The 11396-nt window shown below is 44.8% G+C and overlaps 1 protein-coding gene across 1 annotated transcript in view; it reads right to left on the reverse strand.

The window, feature by feature from the left end:
• BAALC (BAALC binder of MAP3K1 and KLF4) overlaps positions 1–6000 on the reverse strand; it is a 124335-nt gene extending 118335 nt beyond the window's left edge. Inside the window, exon 1 of the mRNA XM_073590106.1 lies at positions 5183–6000. Within this exon, the coding sequence (XP_073446207.1) occupies positions 5183–5375 (193 nt within the window). The 5' untranslated portion in view covers positions 5376–6000. The remainder of the gene's footprint in view (positions 1–5182) is intronic.
• Between the last annotated feature and the right edge of the window lie 5396 nt (positions 6001–11396).

The following is an 11396-nucleotide window of genomic DNA, read 5'->3' on the forward strand; positions in this document are numbered from 1 at the left end:
AAATGTCAGCCTTTGTTCAGTGCAAAAAATCACAGAACGCAATAGTCTTCTCTGATTTACAGGCCAAACTAATGCAAGGAATTAACAAACGATTTCTGCACCCAACCACTATGTGGACAATCAGACATAGCTGCCTACAGAGCAAGTCAATTTCTAAAATTGCTTGACTGACCCAAGTTTTACAACAGCTGTCTGACTGTAGCATAGGAAAGAGTAGTAGATTCACTCACCCATTGGTTGCAATATGGATTCCACGATTTCTACCCGCAGATTGTGGCTCATGACCATCTCTAAGAGCGGACTGTGGCTCTCAATGTAGAAAACGTTGGGGACCACTACTCTAGAATATGCAGACATAGAAATACACTGTTATATACAGTGTATCTCTATGCACTAGTATAATGTGCCTGTGTGTTTGGTGACTGCAATACAGATCAAATATACAAAAATCTCCAAGTGACATCGCTGGAGTCTATAGCTCAAAGCTAAAGCTGTTGTCTGCAATTATAGAGGTAACAGTTTCAAGTTATGGGCAGACTCCCTAAAAAAAAGACAAAATGACATTTTTGTAATTGTTTCTTATTATTTTCAGTAGTTTTACAGGAAAAAAAAGTCTGACTTTCTCTTCACCTCTAGAGTAAAGGGACATAGAGATACACTGCTATACACAATGTATCTCTATGTACCTGTATATTCTGATTCTGTGTTCACTGCCTGCAATACAGCTCAATATTACCAAATTCTCCTATGTTTGTCATTGTGGGCTGTGGCTCATAGCTAGACTTGCTGTCTGCACATGTGAGTTTGAGTCTTGGAGAGAAGAAAGTTGTTTATTTAATTTATGTGAGAGACGAGACGGCTCCCGAGGAGGAGGAGGAGCCACGGAGTGAGGAGGAGCCACAAATCAATGACAACGACATCAAAGAAACGTATTAGAAGATGAGACTGAGCCCTCAAATCGGAACAGTCCCGCTGAATCGAGAATGGTTGGGAGCTATGGATCACTGGTTCAAAATTGTTTTTTTTACCAACAGGCAGCTGCTGCTGTTACAATTGTGCATATAAAATAAGAATTCAGTCTGAGAATAAACTTTTTCTGGATTCATCATACATGCTTCATCCAGTCGAGTCTAGTTATCTGATGAAGTTTTTAGTGTGAGTACTGGTTCTATGCAGACACCCATAGAAACGCTATTTACCGAGCCCCACACTCGCAGCCCAGTTATGGAGTCATAGGAAAGACTAATAAACTGAACGTTCTGCTTTAAGGTCTCATTCACACATTTGTTTTTGTATTTCTGGAGCACAAAAATAAAAGATTGATTTTCAGTGAGCTTGATCCAAGTTTTACTCATTCTTTGGTCTGTGTGATATCTTTATCTCTCATGCGAGAAATAAAATGTGACGCAGGTTTCCTAAGCTTCTGGAGTTAGTGAAAGCAGACAGTGCTCAGATGGTATCGGTGTGCTGTACATTTTTTTGGGGTCCCAATTATTTAAATGGGACCTAGACTGGACTGCAATGCTTGGACTGGAGGCAGCTCTCCCGAACCGAGTAAAGGCCCTGTCACACACAGCGATCTCGCTAGCGAGATCGCTGATTTTGTGACGCCACAGTGATCTCGCCAGAGAGATCGCTGTGTGTGACGGGGATCAGTGCCCCCCCCCCTGCCGGGTATTGCTGATCGTGCTCGATCGGCCTGGGCTATTTTTTGTTTGCTGGTCTCCCGCTGGCCAGCACGCATCGTGTGGCAGCGTGAGACCAGAGATCAGTCACGCTGGACGCTGGTTTCTAATGTAAACATCGGGTTTCCAGGAGCCGCGGCTCTTGGATACCCGCTGTTTACCTTGGAAACTGGCATACACGCTGGTTTCCAAGGTAAACAGTGGGTATCCAGGAGCCTCGCGACTCTTAGATACCCGTTGTTTACCTTGGAATATAAGTGTGTACGCCGGTTTCCAAGGTAAACAGCGGGTATCCAGGAGCCGCGCGACTCTTGGATACCCGATGTTTACCTTGGAAACCAGCGTGTACACCGGTTTCCAAGGTAAACAGCGAGTATCCAAGAGCCGCGGCTCCTGGTTACCCGATGTTTACATTAGAAACCAGCTTGCTCGCTGGTCCTGATCGCTGGATGGGCTGTCTATGTGACAGCTCACCAGTGATCAGCCTAATGATGTCCCAGCGATCCCATCCATGTCGGATCATTGGTGGGATCGCTGGGACATCGTTGTGTGTAACAGGGCCTTAAGGCTGTCTGACTGCGATCTAAAGCACTCTGAGCTTTACTCTCTCTCCCTGAGGTCCAACACTGAGTCTCCGCCGCTGCTCTCGGTGTCTCTTATTGTCAGCAGCGCTGATGTCACGCTGACAGCACTGCAGCCAATTACTGGGCCCATCGGCTTTGCTCAAGTTGATGGCACAAGCTGGTCAGAGCTGCGGATCTCACAGATGATTGGCTTGCAGCACTGTGAATGTGACAACAGCGCTGCAGACAATAAAAGACACCGGGAGCAATGGCAGAGACTCAGCGCTGGACCCAGGGTGGGTGCGTAAAGCCAAATTAGTTTTTTTAAAAGCAAATAGCAGCCAGGAGACAAGGGTTTTCCAAAAACTAAGAACTCCTACAACTCCAGCACTAACTTCATAGACAGTTTGGGTCTCTGGTGATGTGACTTGATGACATGTATCCAATCTGGGATTACTATTATTCTAAACCTTTGGCTTCTCTAGTCTCTATATCCAAACTACAACTTCTTGCATGATTGGAGTTGTAGTTTTGCAACGGTTGTTGAGCCAACAGACATCTGGACAATAATCGATTTAGTGGCTTTGATAAGAAGCTTATATATCAGGGAAGAAAATCAATTGATGCAACCAATCAATAATCATTAGCTGATGTTCCTGCTGTCACGATTGTCAATGATTTGTACAAGGACATATTTATATCTATCAATTCAGATGCCAGATCAATAGTAATAAAGGAAGAGAGTAAGCCTCAAAGCTACTAATAGCATTCTGCAGATAAAACTGTGTGCAATGTAGCAGAATGGAGTCTGTCATTTGCTTTTATGATGGTAATAGATAACTGAATGACCACACAGTAGAGCAGGGGTGCACAACCTACATGGTGTGAGTCATCCCCATAATAGGGCGCCAAATTTGCTACTCTTCATCCTACTACCCTACATACCGTACCTGTCAAAGAAGTCACTCGCTACTTATCTTTAAGATATATACTATTATTCATGTAAAAATACCCAAAAGGCTCCGATACAAAATAACTGACTTCACATCACAAAATTTCACAATGTGCATCTACCATGCATTAAAATAGTCTATGAATGTTTCATCTCATCAACAGTTATAAATGCATCTGGGTATAATTAAAGGGGCTAAGTGGTACTTCTTATTTTAGGGCTAAGCTCTTATCAATAGGTAGCTGCTAACTTTTTGCTTGTTCTGCCGATCTCTTCCAGCTCAGACAGTCACGGACCGCTCCTGGGGGTGATTCTCCCAATTCCTGTGACAGTTCTTTCTCTTCTGCTCTGCTCTGCTCATGGGGCATCACTGCCAACATCACGCTGATTGACACCCGGCTTCATGTTTTAGTTAGACAACCCTGCTAGTGACACTGATAACCTGTTCAATTAGGCAGCAGGGAGCTATGATAATGGCAGTGATGCCCGTTAACAGAGCGGATCTGAAGAGAAGGAACTGATACTCTGATGACGAGACATGGATGTGGGAGAATTTCCGCTAACAGTGGTTTTATGATTGCTCTGAGCCGGCAAAGATCGGCACATGGCAGAATAGGCACTTAGTTAGCAACTACCTGACGATAAATGCTAAGGCCTGTTTCACACATCCGTTTGTCACCATCAGTCAAAATCCGTCGATTTGCAAAAAAAACGGATCCGCCATTTATCTTGGCGGATCCGTTTTTTTCCCAATTGACTTTCATTATCGGCGGATTTTGACTGAGGATCGTCCATTGCATCCGTATTTCTGCGGATCCGCCAAAATTTTGGCGTCCGCTGAGATCACTGAACGGACAATGCAACTTTTTTGTTGTCCGGATCCGTATTTTCCTCTTTTCCAACATGTTTAACCCTAAATCCAATCTCTCTCTCTCCTCCACTCACCACGACATCGCCCGAGATCTCGCCTCCACTCACCGTGACATCGCCCGAGATCTCGCCTCCACTCACCGCGACATCGCCCAAGATCTTGCCTCCTCTCACCGCGACATCGCTCGTGATCTCGCCTCCACTCACCGTGACATCGCCCGAGATCTCGCCTTCTCTGCCCGCTACCGCTACATCGCCGGTAGTCATTTTTTCTTTTCAGCCACGGTTCCTTTAAAATTCTGAGATCGGCGGATCCAGGCGCACCAACGGTCCGGTGGCTCCCGTTGGTGTTTCATCGCCCAGGGATCCGTTATCCGCCATTTTAGCGGCTGCCAATGCACAGGAAAAGTAAGTGTGAAACAGGCCTAAGCCACCGTCCTGCATGACCCTTTTAATACAATATTTTGCAAAGCCGATGTAAACAATTCATTGGTAATTGCAAAGTAAAAAACAAAAACATTTGTAATGAGGTTTACTTGGTTCCAAAACTAAAAATATATATGAAGAGATCATTAGCAGGGAGGGAGATGGTGGCACAATCTGCCAGCAAGTTATCACGGTCACCATGTCATCGAAAAAGATGATATTGGGTGATAATAATTAGCAGACAAGTAGATCTAACACTCCAAAAGTATGTGGTTTCCGACAAAACTACCTATAAGATATAATGCGTGTCACAGTCTGAAATAATCCTGAATTATGTTGCATAATCAGAATCAGTGATAATAATAATGTATACAGGATATTGTTTATTCTGTATATCTAAATTGTTGCATAATTTACAAAAGAGAATTTAGTAGAAACCTCATGTCCCTCAGCAGTCGGGAACCAACTTTTGGCAAATTTTCACATCAGTAGTCATGGGATATTGGGTCTTTTGTACATAAATGAGACACCAATGTCCTGCTCTTAAAGAAGTTTGGGACATCATGGCAATAAGTTGGAATGAAGTGAATCTGCAGTTGTAGATCATCAGTATCTAGATGGTGGTGGAGATGAAGAAGAAGATGATGAGGAGGAGGAGGAAGAGGTGACAGTGTGACTTGTCTCACCAGGATGAAGTGATCCTCTCTTTTCTCTCACACCTGACTCTGTTGAGCCATGGTCATCTTGGCATCCATGTCCCAGTCCTGCTGGTGGGATCTCAGTATCAGTGCTGGTCAACCAGGTGGACTCAGTCTCTCTTGTCCAGCTCTCATAATACCGGGGTTCAATGGCATCAGCTCTGCTTCCTCCACAACCCATAGTCTCCTCAATGCAATGGAGAATGTGGAAGAAAGAAGATGCAGATCTAAATCCTTCTCCGCCTGCGGAACTATACTAAGCCCTTGAGATGTTGAGGAGCCAGAGTAGGTAGATCCTTGCGAAAACCAAGACTCATCAGATCCTTGTCCATCTCTTGTTATCTCCAGGGGGGAACATGTTATTATGCTGTGTGCAGGTTATAAGAAGGACAATGGAGAAGTGTAATAAAGGCTTCTAATGCTACAAAGTAGCCTCATTGCTTCCTACAGTCCATTGTTGCTGTTTTTTATGTCTGCATTGAATAGACTCTCCTGCCTCCTTTTCCTCCTGCCTTATGGTTTGTATCTTCCTTGTTACTCAGTGAGCTCAATCAACAAGATCCCCCGTTAGCACAGGAGACTGAGGTTTGCTGACGTCTGTAGCTTTGGCTCTGAGCTCCCAGAAATGCAGGAGGATGGTGATGGTGATGCCTTCAGTGCTGGCTGCAGCCTGTGGATGGGATGATGAGGATGCAGGAGCTCTTTGTGCTGGTGTCACAGACATAATGTGGGGAAGGTGGAGTTTTCCAGATTGTAGATTTTTTTTCTTCCCTGTGAAATGTAGCAGAGCATTGAGCCTGTGTGATGTCATTACACACTCATTGCAGCTGCTACACGTGTGCTGGAGACACATCTCCCCCTGCAGAGACCAAGCGCTGCTGCTGCCCTCCCTATTGTGCTGGCTCATTGATTCCGGGCTCTGAAAAGATGCACGAATAGGTAATCCCCAAAGTGAAGCCATCCCATCCGCTGGCCGACGCAGACAGAAAAAGACCACCATGCAAGAACAATATATAATGGGCCCCATGTAGTCCAGTAGTACATCATGATGCACATCTACATGTTTTGGGGGTGAAAATGGGTCCCAAGGTGTCTGCACAGGTTGTGCCACTGATATATCCGCCCCTGATCCCATACATCAAATCATAAATGGTCTTTATATAAAATATATATTATGGTAAACGGCATCACGCTCTCTCCCGCACCTGAAATCCTCTGCCTTGGAGTTACTCTCAACTCTGCCCTGTCCTTCAAACCACACATCCAAACTCTTGCCACCTCCTGTCGCCTCCAACTCAAAAATATTTCCAGAATCCGTCCCTTCCTCAGCCCTCAATCTACTAAAACTCCAGTACATGCCCTCATCATCTCCTGCCTTGACTACTGCAACACTCTCCTCTGTGGCCTCCCTGCTAACTCTCTTGCACCACTCCAGTCTGTCCTCAACTCTGCTGCCCGACTAATCCACCTCTCTCCTCGCTTCTCCCCTGTCTCTCTCCTCTGCAAATCCCTCCACTGGCTCCCAATTCACCAACGAATCCAGTTCAAACTACTAACACAGACCTACAAAGCCATCCACAACCTATCCCCTCCCTATATCTCTGAACTAATCTCCCAATATCTTCCCTCATGTAATCTTCGATCCTCCCAAGACCTCCTACTCTCCTCCACACTTATTCGTTCCTCACGCAACCACCTCCAAGATTTCTCCCGAAAAGCCCCTATCCTCTGGAATTCCATGCCTCAACACGTCCAATTATCCACCACCCTTGGATCCTTCAAATGGAACCTGAAAACCCATCTTTTCAGGAAAGCTTACAGCCTACAATAACCATTCTGCCGCCTCACCACCGCCTGAGCTGCCGCCTCATCACCACCAGAGCTGCTGCACCCCCAACCTTCTGTCTCTTCCCCACTATCCCATAGAATGTAAGTCCACAAGGACAGGGTCCTCTCCCCTCTGCACCAGTCGGTCATTGTAAATTTGTTTTCTGTTAACGATATCTATAACTTTGTATGTAACCCCCCTTCTCATGTACAGCACCATGGAATTAATGGCGCTATATAAATAAATAATAATAATATATTAATGTCCTGTATGAAACCTATAACCAGATCACCTGTAGTCGAATCCAGGCTCGGACTGGCCGACAGAAAGATAAGAATCCTCTGGTAGGCCGCCCCTTGAAGGAGTGCTGATGAGTAGTGCTATTACACTTGATCCACAATTTGCAGAAAAGGGTATCATCTGATCATTTATTAAACAAGAAAGCCAAGTTATTATTACATAGAAGCAAAAGTAAATTTTTGTACTAAGGTCAGGCTATCTTTGCATGTAGCTGAAAAGTGGGATCCACGGATCAATGTTACTGGTGGGCCTTTGCCAAGCCAGTCCAACACTGGTCAAGTCGATGCACATCATTCATTATGCATTTTATCAGTTAACTAGCTGAATAGCCCGGCGTTGCCCGGGCATAGTAACCAACTGTGGATAGTTATAACAAATTATAATGATTATATTGCACATAAAAACATTTCACATCATATATTTGTAGGGGTGCGGGCCGAGCTGGGGGGTGGTCCCTCTTCTTACCGCGCAGAGATAAAACAGAGACACGATGGAGGCAGATTCTGGGTGTAACAGGTCCAAGTTTATTGTTCACCGTCCGACTGACAGCCCTCGCAGCACACCGCAATATCTCTCTCTCTCTAACAGCCCTCCGTGTCCAGGGCCGCTTCATACACCGTGCGTTACACTAGGGACGTATTTATACGTACCGCCCCTTTTCACGCTGTGACAATCCTGTCAGCTCAGTCACTGTGGCCGCCTTAGGCCCGTACACCATCAGCACTTTACTGGCCAGTTTCGTCGTTACACATACGGTGTCCTTCACCCAGAGCCTCATCTCTACTGCGGTTCTTTCTTGTCAGAACCACCCCCCTGACGTACTCTCTCCTCAGTCCCCCTGGTTTGGTTTTCCTCAGAGTGCACAGACTGTCGCAGTCCTCCTGTCACTTGAGCTCCCCCTGGGGACTGGACCCTTCTGGAACCCTCCCTCAGTATTTATAGCTCACCCGGTTCCTTGAAACTGTCACTGTCACCACGCCCCCCATGACCAACGGTTTCTAAAGCCCTAAGCTGCTGTCAAGTCCTTTGCTCACACTCCTCCCTGCATCTAATGTCCACCCAAGGTACTGCACGTCCACTACACTTTCCTAGTTGTTTCCCCACTGTAATAACTGACACCTACCTACACTGTGCAAACCTTTCCTTCTTCACTCTGACTAGTCCGTCCGTCAGGTCACCTTCCCTACATATTCAACACTACAGATTTCCAACACAAATTAACTAAACGATTACCCAAGTATTGATAGTATTTTATTTTCAACTCTTTCAAGAGCCTTTTGATAAACAACATGTGTATCTGTGTATCTAACCCTATCCTGTGTGATAATGTCTGCTGATCTGTGTACCTAATCCTCTCCAGTGTGATAATTTCTGCTGAGCTGTGTATCTAATCCTATTGTGTGTTACTGACTGCTCAGCCGTGTATCTAATCCTATCCTGTTTGATACCGTCTGCTGAGCCGTGTATCTAACCCTATCCTGTGTGATACTGACTGCTGAGCCGTGTATCTAACCCTATCCTGTGTGATACTGACTGCTGAGCCATGTACCTAATCCTATCATGTGTATTACTGACTGCTCAGCAGTGTATCTAATCCTATCCTGTGTGATACTGACTGCAAAGCCGTGTATCTAATCCTATTCTGTGTGATGCTGTCTGCTGAGCCGTGTATCTAATCCTATCCTGTGTGATACTGACTGCAGAGCCGTGTATCTAATCCTATTCTGTGTGATACTGTCTGCTGAGCCATGTATCTAATACTATTCTGTGTGATACTGTGTGCTGAGCTGTGTATCTAATCCTATTCTGTGTGATACTGGGCTCCCCCTGCAGTCTGTGTCAGAGGGTGGTCTGTGTTGGCACGGTAATAAATTGTGTTATTTCCAGCTTTACAGAAGGACGATAACACCATAGAAATGATAAGAATACTAGGCAAAATTGTTTGGTGAATTGGAACGCGCGGGGTTAAAATTTCACCTCACAACATAGCCTATGACGCTCTCGGGGTCCAGACGTGTGACTGTGAAAAATTTTGTGGCTGTAGCTGCGACAGTGCAGATGCCAATCCCGGACATACACACATACATTGAGCCTTATATATTAGATAGGTATATGAGGAAATTGGGATCCAGCAAAAGGATGAAAGTTCACCAGATTTGTAAAAACTTCTTCTTTATTAATCCATTATGTCATAAAAAGTAGATAGGTATATATAATAGTGTATGTGTGATTAAAGGATGAACTATTCTGAACCGATATAATTATTGAAAAAGGAGAGGACACCAAACTATATATAACGTATAGAACTATAAAGTCCCGACCTCCAGATAATAACTAAAATACAAATTTTATTAATCATTTATCAATAAACACAATTACCCAAAAAAGTACCAAGAATAAAAAAAAGCAACACAAATAAGAAAATAGTAAAATATGAGGTTCACAGTGAAAGCTCAATATGAAGGAAATACACAACAGCATATGGATAGACAGTAAAAGGGGCTTCACTAGAAGGTTATAGTAGGAGAGTAAGGGACAGGGCCTGCTCCTGGTTTTGATGGGCCCCTGGTGAAAAAGTCTCAGTCGATCCCTTTAACACAATTCATGATGCACAGATAAGGACTATAGGTATAGTACAATGCCAAAGATTTCACTTACTTCTTACTTGCTCATCATACTGTATGGAGGACTATGTGGTGCTCATAATACTGTATGGAGGACTGTGCGGTGCCCATAATACTGTATGGACGTCTGTGTGGTGCCCATAATACTGTATGGAGGACTGTGTGGTGCCCATTATACTGTATGGAGGACTGTGTGGTGCCCATAATACTGTATGGAGGACTGTGTGGTGCCCATTATACTGTATGGAGGACTATGAGGTGCCCATAATACTGTATGGGGGACTATGTGGTGACCGTTACACTGTATGGAGGACTATGTGGTGGCTAAAATACTATATGGAGTATGCAGACTTTTCAATTCCACCAGCTCATGCACTGTATGCTGCGAGGATTCGCCGGTTTCTGAGCTATTGTATAATTTATAATAGATATCACTAAGGATAATAGCGTTTTTTCACATGACGGATTCCCTGTAAGCTTGATTCTGGTTCTGTATCTGTGAAGTGTTAGATTTTTGGTGATGATCCCATATAGAGTGATTTTTTATGTAATTGGTATTATATTTTCATCTATGGTGAATTTTATATAGCGGTCAACTACTAGATTTTTATTTGGGATGCTGATGTTCTCCATCTAACACAACTAGTTAATTTATTTTGGTATCACTGATAGTTCAACGTATCTGTCATGTGTCATGTGTCTGGGATTCAACCCTTGAGCTTGTGTTTTATGGTCGGCTTCTCTGTCCGTCAAGCCACAGCAAAGACACCTTTTCTCTGATATTTAGGTTAGCATAACACAGGTGCTCTCATTTGTCTGCCCTATCACTTTTCACGTACAGCTTTATATTCCATCCCCCTGCTAGCATTTCCTGTTGGTGATAGTTTCCTGTGGATGTTTAGCCATTCTGCTGTAGCTTAAAGCCAGTCAGTGAAATTCCAGTTAGGGTTTTTTCTCCTTGCTGTTTCTGTTCTTCACTCTGCACCTTCCTTTTGCTTCTTTTTAGGAAGTAGGCAGCATAGAATCTAAAGCCCCCGTTACACACTGCGATATCGCTAGCAATATCGCTGTAAAGTCACCGATTTTGTGACGTTGCAGCGATATTGCTAGCGATATTGCTACATGTGATACATCCGACCGGCTCCCCCGCTGGTTATCGCTGATCGCACGAGAAGCTGCTGGACCGTTCCTCGTCGGTCACTTCCTGCTGGGCTTCCTGTGGCGCCAACGAGCGACACGTGGAGCCGGGCGGGAGGACGCAGGATCACCGCGTCTGACAGGTAAGTAGCGATCCCCGTCCCCTGCTATGTCGCTGGTGAGATCTGCCTGTGTGGCAGCTCACTAGCGACCACCTAGCGATGCACCAGCGATCCTGACAGCGTCATATCGTTGGTCGAGATCGCTGGTGCATCGCTAGGTGTAACGGTACCCTAACAGTCTGTACTTCATT

The sequence above is a fragment of the Dendrobates tinctorius genome, unplaced genomic scaffold (genome assembly GCF_039654945.1).
Source record: "Dendrobates tinctorius isolate UK_male_01 unplaced genomic scaffold, ASM3965494v1 ptg000116l, whole genome shotgun sequence".
Taxonomy (NCBI): domain Eukaryota; kingdom Metazoa; phylum Chordata; class Amphibia; order Anura; family Dendrobatidae; genus Dendrobates; species Dendrobates tinctorius.